General features: G+C 41.2%; 1 protein-coding gene across 1 annotated transcript; it reads right to left on the bottom strand.

The window, feature by feature from the left end:
* Positions 1-2,346: 2,346 nt before the first annotated feature.
* LOC138982207 (heme A synthase COX15-like) lies at positions 2,347-15,235 on the bottom strand. Its single transcript, XM_070355430.1, has 10 exons — positions 15,014-15,235; positions 13,685-13,786; positions 12,872-13,047; positions 12,221-12,343; positions 10,795-10,987; positions 10,105-10,272; positions 9,037-9,118; positions 8,493-8,647; positions 5,254-5,367; positions 2,347-4,453 (listed from the first exon to the last, which is right to left on the bottom strand). The coding sequence occupies exons 1-10, from the start codon at positions 15,095-15,097 to the stop codon at positions 4,322-4,324; spliced, it is 1,329 nt and encodes a 442-aa protein (XP_070211531.1). The 5' UTR covers positions 15,098-15,235; the 3' UTR covers positions 2,347-4,321.
* Positions 15,236-15,258: the final 23 nt, after the last annotated feature.

The following is a 15,258-nucleotide window of genomic DNA, read 5'->3' as shown; positions in this document are numbered from 1 at the left end:
TTATCCCTTCGCCCGCATCCCATTTTTGCGTACGAGATTTTTACTGGAAGTAAAAAAAATGGGGAGTAAAAATTTCGTGGAGGGAGTAATTTTTTCGTGCCTTGGGGAGTTCTTTTCTCGTACGAAAAGTGTACTCGGAGTAAGAATTTCGTACGAAATATTTACTCCGGAGTAATTTTTTCGTGGAGTAAAAATTTCGTGTTACACCGGCCTCACAAGCGGGGTCGAATATCCAGGCCACTCCTAAGGGTGGAGATTTTTCCGATCTCCTAGATCAACTTATGTGCTGACCTGCTAGTGCCTTATCCCCCCGTTCGTGTGTACACCGGCGCAAGCGCAAGACCAAGTGCGAACGGAAAATATCCTGTAATCCATGTCAAGAGTTCGGTGGGTTATAGAAACATCAGTGAAAATACCAAGCATGCATCCTCTGAAAGCGGCTTATGACTGCCTAAATGGCGGTGCAAAAACGTGGGAGTTTCAGCCCATGAATGAAGACTGAGAACAAGAATTGATTTATTTCTTTATTTGTTGTGTATGCTCGGGTGAGAGGCACAAACCGAACATAAATCCAAACGAAACTGCAACTCAAACTGACTGCAACAAAAACGACTAAAAAATATATATTTCTTTCCAGGAAACAGACAAACAACCACGAAAACAAACAAACGAATAAACAAAATAGCGGTGTGTACCAACTAAGGCCCTGCCAACGATGTCAACAGCTAAAGCTGACATTTTTCTTTCCTCTTCACAAAAATTAATCCTCGTTACTTAATCTAATTTACTACCACGTGCTGCGCGTGAAACGAGGCGGCCCCGTGGATTATGAATGTCTGAAAAAGGTCTTCGCACACTGTAGTCGTTTATTCTGCCATGAAAAATGTCTTTTTCTCCATCTGGGTCGGGCTGTCACTTGCGCTCAGACAAATTATTTTATTCCGGGAGCTGGGAAAATATAATTAAAAAGGTTTCTGCATGCTCAGTTGAGCAACAGCGAAGTCGCAGTTAGTGTGTAGATTTTAATAAGTTTGCCAGTAGGTGTTGCGGTTCAGTTTCCGTTTGACAGAAGAGAAAGAGAGAGATTGAGAGAGAGACAGAGAGAGTGTGTGTGTGTTTGTGTGTGTGTGTGTGTGAGCGCCCTGTCAGTGTACCCGTGTTTGTAGACTATCAATCAATATGAGGCTTATATCGCGCGTATTCCGTGGGTGCAGTTCCAAGCGCAGGGATTTATTTATTGTTTTTATTTTTATTTTTATGCAATTTATATTTATGCCGTGTGAGATGGAATTTTTTTACACAATACATCACGCATTCACATCGGCCAGCAGATCGCAGCCATTTCGGCGCATATCCTACTTTTCACGGCCTATTATTCCAAGTCACACGGGTATTTTGGTGGACATTTTTATCTATGCCTATACAATTTTGCCAGGAAAGACCCTTTTGTCAATCGTGGGATCTTTAACGTGCACACCCCAATGTAGTGTACACGAAGGGACCTCGGTTTTTCGTCTCATCCGAAAGACTAGCACTTGAACCCACCACCTAGGTTAGGAAAGGGGGGAGAAAATTGCTAACGCCCTGACCCAGGGTCGAACTCGCAACCTCTCGCTTCCGAGCGCAAGTGCGTTACCACTCGGCCACCTAAGCTGTGTTACATGAAAACATTGAACTTGTCGACTCTCGGTGTTATAAAGAAAACACACGAGGAACCATTGTCTCGATATTTCTTCCCTTAAATGTCGCCAGCTGTTGATAGCTGATTTCTTCATGATGGCATGAAAAAGGACGAACGACCTACGTTTTGCCAGCTTTTGATAGCTCACTTCTTCATGACATGGAAACGGTAGAACGACCTAAGTTTTGTCAGTTGTTGATAGCTCACTTCTTCAGGATGATATCGAAAAGGAATGACCTATATTGGCGTCAGGTGTAGATAGCTCACTTCTTCACGATGACATGGAAAACTGAGGAATGAGCTTCTTGCTCCTATGGTCCCGAGTCCCACACCAACAACCGTTTATACTGAGATATTATGGCAGCACCCAGCACCTCGATCAGTCTCACCCAACTCCCAAGAAAGAAAGCAACTAAAGAGATATTTCAGAAGACTGGTTGAACTTTCTCAATTTAATTTGCACGCCCTTATTTAGTTCTGACACACTTTCCCACCTACACCACCAGTATAAGGCGGAACAGTCAACACACGCTGAAAGGGCATATCCGTAATCCAAGGGAGAGAACACCGATCTTCACAAAAAATATCAGCCACAGAAATGTGTTTATCTCCCCTTCTAACTCTTGTTGCTACAAGCACACCACACACACACACACACACACTGAGATTACTTCAAGTTTTATTCTTCAACCTCAAGTTAAGTTAGACATTTGTTGGTCGTTTATAATTAAACTTAAAACACATTTTGTTCAAAGCAAACACATCAGTCAAAATTACAACAACATCACATATTCACATCATTAAGAAAATGAAAGCATAGGCAGTAACTAAATTAGGCATTATACAAGAGCAACACTGAATGGACACAAATTTAGAATACAGTGGAATCCAGCTATAACGAACCTGGGTATAAAGAAATCCCTCTTTTAACAAACTGCCATTGATTTCCCGGCAGACAGCCTTCTATTTCTTATTTGTTACTTTCCGGCTACATCGAACCTTTTGAACTCATTTGCATAACGAACCCCTCTTTTAACAAACACGTTTTCATCGCCCCAGAGCCGTTTTGTCTAAAAGTCACAAGGCTACAACGAACTGATGTCAATAATTGTCTCCAAAGACAAAAATACACAAACACAAGTGCACATCGCGTGATGAGTGAACTCTGAACAAACAGCGGGAGGTGCACGGAACAGCCACCGCCGCTGTGTTTTCACTATTCCAATCAGACCCAGAACCGCTCCCAACACCAAGTGCCACAGAAGCACGTGTTGCTGCCAATACCCTACGTCGCTACTTGCAGGCAAAGTGCAGCGATGTCTGTGACTTGGATATGATCTCCAAATTGGAGTGTACAGTGGAGAAGTGTGCCAGTTCTGAGCAGCGTCAGACAAACATTCTGGACTTTTTCAAAACAGCTTAGTACGTGTGTCGCGGCAGTGTCAGTGTGTGCAGTGTCTTTTTTGACGGACACGGAGATTGATCAGAATGTACATGTACATGCTTTTACACGACTTTTTAAATTTTACTTCTAAAATTGTGACAGTAAAGTGAACATTTGAACTATGCCTCTCTCTATGGATTATATTATGAAGCTGTTGAAAACATGCAGAGATTGTACTCTCCAAGGAAAGATCGATGGGACGATCATTTGAAGGTGAGTGGGAAAACTTGTCTTAAGGCCATTTAGGGTTGAAAACTCTACAGCGAATTGCTGATATAACAAACTAAAATGTATCTCCCTTGAGATTCGTTGTACCCGGACTCCACTGTAGTTCATGATTCTCGAAAACGTTACAGTGACAAAGTAATTTTTCCCTTGACCCAACTAATTGTCTTAAATGGCGAAACACAATGTGTATTTTGTTCAACAATTTTTACATCAGCACTGTTATTGGGCTGCCAGACCCTTACTATTGTGTGAAATAAGGTTAAATCACACCATAAAAGCCAACTGTCACTCACCATGTCAGCATTGTGATACCAGAACATTGAGAATGAACTTGACAGCTGTCCCTCACAAATTGATTAGGGATGCGCAGACGGTAATTAAATAGAAAAAATTTGTTTAAATTCATGCATCCGAAAAGACAATTATGGGAGCATCAGACCTGGGAACCCCTGTTTTGCACTTAGAGTATTCTCAAACAAACTTGGTGTATTTTCAGAAAAATTAGCGTACTCCACACAGCATTTGAACATCCATGATTCAAACATGCTTCACACGCGTCCGCCACATCGTTAATTAAGTTTACCTATACATGTACATTTAAAACAAATCCTTTTTTCAATTTTTACTGACAAAAACTGTAATCATGTGTCAAAATAGTGGATCGGCTTCAAGATGGGTTTGTGAATAAAAGTAGTCTAGGAATTTTTCTCGTCGTATTTTTTCCCACTGACCGTACTGATCGTATTCTCGACAATCATGCGTACAGAATACGGCGAAATCGTATGGGTTCCCTGGTCTGGAGCATGTTGGTGACCTTTCCAAATTAATTTCAAACTGTGTGCTTTGCAGTTGTATGCAAGACAGGCCACGGTTAACAAGCTCCACTTCACACAACAGCAAACCATTGATATTTACAAGAGGTGGGGAGCATTTTTCCACTGTTGTTCAGTAAAAGAGGGATGCAGTTTTCACTTGGGCAGGCGTCGGAGCTCATGGGCAAACCACACGGCAAAGCTGAGCAGTACGAGGGACCCCGACTGGTGAGTGGCTGCCAAATGGACGGGAACATACGTCAGCAGAGTCGTTATGCCCAGAGTAGCCTGCAAATGAAAGAAAAAGATTCATCAGAGATCGTCACTGCTCTGTGTCTGCAACAGGCGTGTACTTACATCAGCAGAGCTGTTTATTATACCCAAGGTGCCCTGAAAATTTAACAACTGTTGAATGTATAGTGAACCCGATTGGTGAGCACATGGTAGCCTGCAAATGAAAGAAAAAGATTCATCAGAGATCGTCACTGCTCTGTGTCTGCAACAGGCGTGTACTTACATCAGCAGAGCTGTTTATTATACCCAAGGTGCCCTGAAAATTTAACAACTGTTGAATGTATAGTGAACCCGATTGGTGAGCACATGGCCACCACGCCGACGGGTAGATACTACAGCAGCGTCGTTATACCCAGAGCAAATGAAACAAAAATGTGTTCACTCTATTTTCACTGAACTCTGATTAACTCTTAAACTGTTTGCTGCCAGATATGTATATACAAAGCATAATACCTGTATTTACCTGAATTGACAACTTACAATCAAACAAAGATTGTTGACTCTATTTTCACTGACAAACTCTTAAACTGTTCGCTGATAGTAAATATTTGTATACAAAGCATTATACCTGTATTTATCTGAATTGACAACTTACCATATGCCCTTAATTTATAAATGAATACACCAAACACGCAACTCGTTTTTGCTTGTTGTTGTTCTTTGTTTATTGGACGCCCGTTAAAGCAATTAAGTTAACAGGGTCAACAGCTGACGTCCTATATGCAGCGAAAGGCTTCATACAGAGGATCTAAATAATCCAGAATCAACAAATTGGCAAGTGCATGGACACATACCTGAAGGATGGCCATTCCCATCATGCAGTTGACGGCCAGGCGAGCTCTGCGAGGGATCGGAGCTTTGCGACACATCCACCAGAAGCCAGCGATCACAAGCACTGTAGACTCAGCCTGTACACACAAGCAACACATTCAATTCATGAAACCTATAGCTTCTAGCCTGCGCCATGAAAGGAACTATATGTACACACAAGCAACACATTATATTCATTCCTTTCATGAAACCTATTGGTGCTTTACTGGCCTGCGCCATGAAAGGAACTATATGTACACACAAGCAACATTCTATTCCATTCCTTTCATGAAACCTTAATAGCTGCTCTACTGGCCTGCCCCATGAAAGGAACTATGTCTATGAAAAATAACCAAGCAAGACAGCTCCAATGATGAGATCTTAAGAAAACAAGAAGAGCAAACGCTCGATCGAGTCACTTTCGCAGTTCTGAATATTATATGAGGCATCAGATGGACAGGAAGAAATTGCTATTCACAACACAATGAGTCACGTTCACATAAAATTTGAGCCCGGTCACTTTTATAGTTTCCGAGAAAAGCCCAACGTTAAGTTGTGTGTTGCCGAACAGAAAAGGCTAGTTATCTCCCTTGTTTTTCTGATAACGTTCGTAAAAGGCTACAGATGTAAATACTTTGATGTAAAGAATAATCCTACAAAGTTTCAATCACATCCGATGAACTTTGACAAAGATATAAAATGTCTAATTTTTCCTTTGACGCTGACCTGTGACCTTGAAAAAGGTCAAAGGTCAACGAAACCATCGTTAAAGTGTAGAGGTCATTGGAGGTCACGACTAAACAAAATATGAGCCCGATCGCTTTGATAGTTTCCGAGAAAAGTTTGTCAAAGATATAAAATGTCTAATTTTTCCTTTGACGCTGACCTGTGACCTTGAAAAAGGTCAAAGGTCAACGAAACCATCGTTAAAGTGTAGAGGTCATTGGAGGTCACGACTAAACAAAATATGAGCCCGATCGCTTTGATAGTTTCCGAGAAAAGTCCAAAGTTAAGGTGGTGTCTACGGACGGCCGGCCGGACGGCCGGCCGGCCGGCCGGACAGACTAACACTGACCGATTACATAGAGTCACTTTTTCTCAAGTGACTCAAAAAGGGAAGTAAGAGCTCTAAATATATACAGTCGAACTCGCTTAAGACGAATCACTGGGGATCGGAAAAAAAGTTCGTCTTAACCAAAATTCGTATTAAGAAAATTGATTGATTTTTTTTAAAATTTTTTTTTTTTAAGTCTTGTAGTTGTACATTTTATGGTGTTTCAATTTGTTTATTTCGCAACTTTCATGCTGCTTCACGTTTGGACAATAAAGTGACATATTCAGTTACATGTTCATGTGTGTCTCATGTTGAGTGATGATTGTTGAGTTTGAGTGAGAGTGAGCACACAGATGTTTCATCCAGTTGTTACGTTTTTGGTCACACACACGCACACACTGACACTGTCCACATTCGCGGTGTTCCTATCATTTGTCCGGAATCACTTACCTTGGCGACGGGTAGCAAACCTTGGCCAATTTAGTTTTTTTTGTTGTTGTTGCAACATGATGTTCAAATCCAAATCGAAAGCACTGACTGACTGATAAACTATCGCGAACCGGCGAACGCAAACGTTGAGAGTGTGGTTTCCCTTGTCCAAGGGAAACCACTCTGGCATCTATATTTTTTGGCAATGGCTCCCGTTCAAAACATTGATGTTTCGTTTTTGGTATACTCGAAGGAAATAAACGTCAGTCAGTCATTCATGTTCAGTGTCTGAGCTATCAATCACTTTGATTCTAAATTTGAAATTGTTTTGTGAGTACAGTGTAATCAGTTTAACTTTATTCAGTGATCGGTTGAGCAATGGTTCAAGCAGTCGACGCAAGGGAAGACTTTGACACATGTATTCAAACTTCTCAAATTCCCATGATATGTCGATCTCGGGACGAGTTTAAAGATTTCGTCATAAGCGTGAGTAAATTACAGACATTATGCATGCTTGGGAATCCAAAAAGTGCTCGTTATAAGCATAAATTCGTTATAAAGAATTCGTTTTAAGCATTTTTTTTAAGCATGAAGAAAGAGGTATTCAGTTGGGAACTTAAAACTAATACGTTATAAGTCAAAATTCGTAAATAGCGTGTTCGTTTTAAGTGGGTTCGACTGTACTTTAAAAACAATTAATTTGTGAAAGTTATGCACAATCAGTTTCCTGTCACCTGAGAGAATAAGAAGCACTAAAATGAACAAACAACTATCATCATCCTCAACACTCTCACAGTTGTTGTATATTCAGAGCGCTTGCATGCTTCCCTTCATATGTCTATATGGTTTTGAAATGGACTTAAATTTTGATTGCCACCACAATATTCACCACATCTAAAGCCTCTATACTCCCCTGACACCTATCAGCCCATTACCACCCAAATCCTTCCTTGTTTCCAGTCTCCCTAGATCTAGACCTCCCAGACCTTTATCAGCACCATGGGATAGGAAAAGGGTTTAATTGGAGCTCTACAAATTAATTCACTTAATTATATTAGAAAATAGCTGATTTAGGTGGGGGATATAAATAACCCTTTTTCTGGCATCAAATTTACGCTGAACGCAGGGCCATCACTTCAAATTCGCGTGGTTTACTCACTCACTACGAACCACTGCTATCCCATGCACACCACTTCCCCACGAACCACTGCGATAGCAGTGTTTCAGCACGTGTACTGGTAGATGCCATTGTTGTTTTGCAAATTTGCACAAAGCCAGCGAGTACGAAACCTCGCGTCATCGTTCTACAGCAGACAGAAGTGAAACTAGCTTGGTAATTTGCAGACGATTGGTTAAACTTGAGAGCCAGCCTCTCTATTTTTGTACAAAAATTGACGTCATTGAGCTAAAAAAATCCAAAGGTCAAACACTGCTATCGCAGTGGTTCGTGGGGAAGTGGTGTGCATGGGACCACTGCGATAGCAGTGGTTCGTAGCGAGTGAGTTAAACGCACACAAACATGCACTTTTTTGTTGTCTCGGCTGGCCGCCTGAATAAGAAGCTTTCTCTGCCTCTGACGTCACATGGCTCAAAGCAGAAAAATCCAGTGTTCAATCAATACACTGCAGTTTGACAGGAAAGAAGCGACAAAGTATATAACCACAAGATATCTAGCTCCTCATACACAAGCCATGAATAATTCCCTCATCACCATCAAACTTTGTTTTCCAATATAATTACCAGATGCCTGTGACTGAACTGTACAGTGGTGGGATTTTCAAAGACATTCTTCCACTTGGGGTCAAAGGCCACAAGGTCATCTGGCACCCACTTGTCCGCCATCTTGGGCCAGGAGTTGTAGACCAGACCTGCGTCCAGTCCAGCAACAAATGCACCTGTGCAAGATAAAAAGATAGTTATAGACATTAATTTTCATAACCTCTTCTTTTCTGCTTTGCATTAACGCACACAAGTCATAAAGCTGTGCACTGTGACCTACCTGCACTCACACACAAACACACACACACACGCACACCAACACACACACACTCAAATATCTTTAACACCATTCTCCCACGAGGGAACACATATAAATGTACAAACATTTTATCTCTCAACAAGTAACATTTTATGTTTTATCAAGTAATACGATCCTCTCTCAAGAACTGTCATATCTGCTAACCTTCTCACATAAAGGCACAGTAAAAGTTTAATCTAAAGACAATATCAGACTGGTACTGCACACAAAAAAGTTAGTCAAGAGAACTACAGAAGAAATCCTCACCAGAGAGTGCAGTAACAAAGACCAGAGTCATCACGCCGTGTGACATTCCTCTCAGCATCGATATCTGTTTTGTGCTTGGCAGCTGAAAAAAAAAAGCTGTCTGTTATTTTTACATTTCCACAAAACTCTTCCATTCTAGCAGCTTATTAACACCAAACTTCAGCTTGTGTAGAACCCCCCACCCCCCCCAAAAAACAACAAAAAAAAATTAAAAAAGAGGACTAGAGCATTAAAATTCAAAGTGCATGTATCTATTCTATCAAAGACTCAACGGAAAAAAGGATTAACAGCATTCGGATCTGAACACAAAAGAAACAGAGATGATAACACCCAGAATGTATTACCACAAAACACCAATAAGATAAGACATGCGTGTAAGCAATTAATGAAACTTAGTGTACATTGCAATTTCATGTACTCCCGAACTTTAGATATATTTTTTTCTAAGACAGAGCCTGCTTGAACATTTATCATGCTGCTGGAAATCCGGCTTCAGACAAAGCCACATGCATGCACCAATGACTGTTTTTCAAGGTTAGTAATCTCTACACTATAATGACACTGCAAACACATGACAGAGATCGAATTTCATCTGACACCATAACAACTTCTTGACTCTCCAAAGTACCCATTCGCTATAGCAACATGGACCCAAAAAGCAATACAGACAAGGGAGACAACGGCTGTAAATCACACAATGATTACTTCCCCTGGAGACCCTTTCCTTGGATTTTGGCTGGTGGCTGGTGTGTAAAAAAACTAAATTCTTATCCGATTATTAATAATAATAATAATATGGGAGATTTATAGAGCGCTTTACGTTCTCTAAGCGCTTTACAATGAAAAAAACAAAAACATACATATACATACAAAGCAAAGCAAAAAAGCATGTGCAGCAGCATTCAGCACACACTTTGAACTACAAAACACTACATCAATACAAGCTGCAAGCATACTAACACAGGCAAAACATTCCAACATTATTCTTTTTAATGTACTTAATTCGGGTAGTCCAAGGGTTACAAGCCAAAACTTGCGCTGCATGAGGACATGAGAAAAAGAACTCACAGCCTGTGGCCTGGTGAGGTGGGAGAGGCCTTGCCACAGGAAGAGAGTGTAGAGCAGGAAGGCCGAGCCCAGGTGTGACGCCAGGCGGTACTGGGACACCCTGGGGATGTCGTTGGGTCCTGGCTGCTCCTGCAGGCCGCTCTTCACCATGTACCAGCCCAGGAAACCCTGTGGTTAAAGTCAACAGTGATATTGAAACAATGTCCAATCATTTGCTTTGTATTAAGCTACATATATGCAAAATGATAGCAGTTTCTTCATAAGCTTCATGCATATCTTGCATGTGTGTTGAATATTATCAAGAACTCTCTCAAAACTTCAAATGTCGTTAGGTCATGGCTATACCTGGTCCTGTAAGCGGCTCTTCATCATGCACTAACCCAAGAAACTCTAGCTGTAGTTAAAATCAGCAGTGGTATTAAACAATGGAGGAATGTCTGCACAAAGTTGACTCTTCAAAATAAATTCCTCGCCAAGACCCGTGTTTGAACCCAGACCAATAGCATCAAAGTGACAAAGCCAGCGCTCTACCGACTGAGCTATATGTCCCTGTCACCTCAAGATTGACACATAATGCTTATCTGACGCAGTGGCTGCATCATGCCAACGTAAATGCAAACCCTTCTGCCAACCAATCCTCATGACAAAGACAAATACACTTAATTAAAAAGTGAACAATATCCTGCATACCTGAAATCCTAACAAGCCTGCAAAAACAGCAAGACGAGGCTTCAGAGCCTTGGAAATCCATCCCTTGCGAAGGAAATACAGGGCAGGCAGAATGAAGGCCAGACCAACACCTCGCCCCCACATGCGATGACCCCATTCCATGTAGTAAATAAACTTGAAGTCTGCCAGTGTCACCTCTTTCTGGCTGGCTTGGCTGAAAAAAATGATAAGGTCTTCAGTTAGGATAGACAATATTTTAGTCAAGTGTATAAGCTTATGTCGCCCCTTACATTTGTCTGAGGTGATCAACCAAACTAAACGCAAAACTGCAAGATCAGCACACACTCGGCACACATATGCAGCTATGATCGGCTCAGGCACATCACTCATTCTTTGGCTTGCAGGGGTGATTTTCAAAAAAAATTCCAATACTGAACCTTTTTTTTTAACCTAGCCAGCACCTATCCTCAACCTCGGTCCACCGTATCACGACTAACAAACAGATTGATTTAAATGCAACTTGACAACAAAAAAAGAAGTCAATACGGAATTCCGTACAATACGGAAGGAAAATCACCCATGGGCTTTCTATAAACACAATTTACACAATCAATTTGCTTCTCTTGTTTTCACGTTCAATGCTTAATTTTTCTTCTGCATTTCGGGCAGAATGACCAGCCTGGCCTTTTACATTCAACAGTGCATGGTCAAACAGGCCTGGAACATGCATGGGCGACGTCTTCACATTAGGTTGACCCATGTCTGTCCCAGCCTGGATTCGCACCTGTGACCTGATAGAGAATCACGAGTCCAGTGCTCTTCCAATTGAGCTACATAACTTTCTTTGGCTTCTCACATTGTGTTAAATTGTATTTGTAACTGATGGAAAGACAAATTTAAGCAACACTGCATGGACTGTTACCACATGTACTTGTATTCTGTGAATGTCTTATAATTGAAGTGTTCAAACTCTGCCTGCCATTCAGTCTCTGTGCGGGGCGGCTTCAGTTGGTAGCGCGCTGGATTTGTATTCAGTTGGCCGCTGTCAGCGCGAGTTCGATCCCAGGTTCGGCGGAAATTTATTTCACAGAGTCAACTTTGTGTGCAGACTCTCTTCGGTGTCCGAACCACCCTCCGTGTATACTACATTGGGTGTGCACGTTAAAGATCCCACGATTGACAAAAGGGTCTTTCCTGGCAAAATTGCTTAGGCACAGTTAATAATTGTCTACCATACCCGTGTGACTTGGAATAAGGCCGTGAAAGGTAAATATGCGCCGACATGGCTGCAATCTACTGGCCGTATAAAATTTCATCTCACACGGCATCACTGCAGAGCGCCTAGAACTGTACCCACGGAATATGCGCGATATAAGCCTCATTGATTGATTGATGTCTTTCAATAGCCTCTGGTCTACCATAGAGAGATGACACTTCAATGACTTACTACTTGTACTCTGGAAATGTTTTGTAGCGTTCAAACTCTGCCTCCCATTCAGCTTCTGTTTGGGGTGGCTTCATGTCTTTCAGCAGTTTCCAGTCCACCATAGAGAGGCCTGACTCGGTCAGCCTGAAATATACAAGTTTCAGCCAAAGTCTTATGCAGAACAAACAGAGGAAGCAATAATAAACATCAAACAGAAAAATAACACTACCTCAGAATTAAATTTAAAAATAACTGGTTTGAACACTGATTTTATAATATATATGATACTTTCCTAATTTCAAGATGAATATTTAGTAACTACAAAAATGCACTCAAAGGTTGGCACAAAAACAAAAAAAACACACATAGACTCAAATACATAACACACACTCATGCCTGCACATGGCACACACACAGCGACGTTGATGGAATCTAAACAGATTGCGCCAGCAAGTCGCGGCTTCCAGCAATGTTGTTGTGATCATTGCGGGTTACACAGCAAGATCGCAGCAACATATATATATATATATATAAAATGGGACCGATTTATCAACTGCCAAAATCTGGGGGGGGGGGGTGGGGGGGGGGGGTGGTGTGTGAGGGGAAGGGGGGGGGTGGTGTGAGGGGAGAGGGGGGGGGAGGGGCTGTTACTTTATTTGTTTGCTTACTAACCTTGTAACACCCCCCAGAATGACAGCCCCGAAGACCATGGCAGAGCAGCCGATCAGCCAGCCGCCCACAATCTTCTGTCCGTACAGGGGGATGGTTTTGGCCACTCCTGCCTTGCTTTCCACTGCATGCGTTGCTGACTGCCTCAAAGACTGCAGGCTTCGCACCACACTTGGACTCTGCAAGTTACATCAAAGAAGTTTTACAAAATTCAATGTGCAGCTTGAAACTTCAAGATGATGAAGCTGAGGTGCTTCTCTGCTATTTTACATGAAGATAAGTCTCAATTATTGTGATAATTAAAGCTGGAGCCAATAGACGAATTCCGTAAATGATTCTGTCGGGTTTGTATGGGTTCTGAAAGAGTGCTAGAACCCTTGCATTTGCGCAGACAAACATTGCCATGTGCTTCCTGTACACGTGTTTGATACACGTACGCCCTCTCGCTAGTGACAGGCCTGTAATGTCACGTGGGAAAGTTTCCCTATGTGACATTATTTTCCACGTGACATTACAGGCCAGTCGAACACTAGAGAGAAGGCTCAAACACAGGTACTACTGGAAGCACATGGCAATGTTTGTCTGTGCAAATGTAAGGGTCCTCCTCTTTCCGAACCCAGAAAACAGAAAACACAATATCAACCTTCTGATCTTCAATACAAGCTCATTGTATCACTCTGTTGATCATTTAATGATGAAGCACATGCATTATGCACATGGAAGACTTGGAACCAAACGAAAGTTCTAGGGTCGTTTGGGGAACAAGAAGCTCTAATTAATCTTTTCTTTTTTTTCTCTCTTTTTTGTCCACCTTACCCATTTGCCAGTGTGGGTTTTTGCTCCAGTTTTCAGCACTTGACTGAATGGTGTAAATGCTCTGGCAAGTGGCACAACTTTTTGGCAGTTAGGACATGTCACCTGCAAGACAGAAAAACTCTGTTTCACTTTCAGGAATGTAAATTATTCAAATTCTGAGAGGGCATATATATATATATAATATAATGCGAGTAAATGTTAGAACTGACCACAAACAATAAGCAGATCTGCAGTTGGCATAAAAGCAACAAACACCTACCGACAATGGTACATCTTCATCTATCTATCTATCTTCTATCTATATATGGTCAGGAATCTGTCAAGGTGTCCAAATGCAAAAATCCTGTTCTGGATACTTTTATTACTTTGTATTTTATTCTGTTTTTAAATGACTACAAGTACAATATAAACAATACAGTTATGAAGTATTCCTAATGCAGATTGTATCCATACCAAATTTATGTCTGTCAGTCGTCTGGATGCTGAGAAAATTGACTTTGTTCAAGAAAAAAAGCACCTTTTTGGGCACACAAGGCGTTACGCGAAACGCATGGTACATTGGGCATTCAATAACCAAGTTACTGATAAGGGTATCATCTCAATCTCATTTTTAATAGGTCCAGAAATGGATGGAGAAACATGTTAGATTAATGAAAGTTTGATCTGAACATAGGTTTTGGATTTTGAACGTTCTTTTTTAGCTGGTCAGTACGTTACATTTGGTGTAAATAATCATGAAAAAAGGGAAACTATCTTAAAAAAATGTTTCTGGTCAAATTTACTTAAAAATCATTGCAGAGGAAAGTCATTAGGTAGGATGATTGTATTTTTTTTTAAATTGAGCGAAAAAGTTGTGTTTGATGTGATTTAATTGTACTTCTAAGTTAAAAATATGCGTCTTTAAATAATGCCATAATAGTTAATACACAAAAGTGTGTTTTCTTATACCTCAGACACCTGGTATAGTTAAACTATGGTCACAGGATTCCTAGTGCTTGCACCTGTTGGCTTGTAGAGAGACTTAAGTGAGGCCATCTGACAAGGGTGTAAATGTAACGTACATACTGAGAATACTTGAAAATGACAATGAATTTGTTTTAGAGACAGAAGATAACTTATCAGCAACCAGCAAGACCAAACCTTTGTTTCAACATGAAAACAACCCACTGAATGACAAAATTTACCTCAGAAGGACCACTGTTGGGACAATTTTGGTGTAAATGTAACATACATCACCTTGTTTTTTTACTGAGACCATATGCAGCACATAATAATGCTAAAAACAACCTGCGCAGAACAAGTTTTAAGTGAATACTAAACATGACGTACGTGACGAAGGCCATGTCTTGTAGCAGACGACAAAGGCTGGAGAGCACGAACTAGCTGTTGCCTTGCAAAAAGCATGGAAAACATTTTTTTGAGACTGTTCTTCCGTCCACAAACGGAAGAGTTCGAAATGATGATAACGACACTGGTGTACGTGCACGCAAGTTGTGTATTCACAGAGCTTACTCTCGTAACAGGTTATCACGCATTACGAAAGTTTCCAACAGGAAGTCAACGCAGAGTTGTCT

This window comes from Littorina saxatilis, linkage group LG12 (genome assembly GCF_037325665.1).
Source record: "Littorina saxatilis isolate snail1 linkage group LG12, US_GU_Lsax_2.0, whole genome shotgun sequence".
Taxonomy (NCBI): domain Eukaryota; kingdom Metazoa; phylum Mollusca; class Gastropoda; order Littorinimorpha; family Littorinidae; genus Littorina; species Littorina saxatilis.
Note: the sequence above shows the minus strand (reverse complement) of the source record. Positions and strands in the feature narration are given on the sequence as shown.

Coding starts and splice junctions, on each gene's coding strand:
- LOC138982207 (XM_070355430.1), bottom strand. CDS start 15,097: ATGTTTTCCATGCTTTTTGCAAGGCAACAGCTAGTTCGTGCTCTCCAG. Junction 13,048..13,684: donor AAACCCACACTGGCAAATGG/GTAAGGTGGACA, acceptor TGTAACTTGCAG/AGTCCAAGTGTGGTGCGAAG. Junction 4,454..5,253: donor TGGGAATGGCCATCCTTCAG/GTATGTGTCCAT, acceptor TTTCATTTGCAG/GCTACTCTGGGCATAACGAC.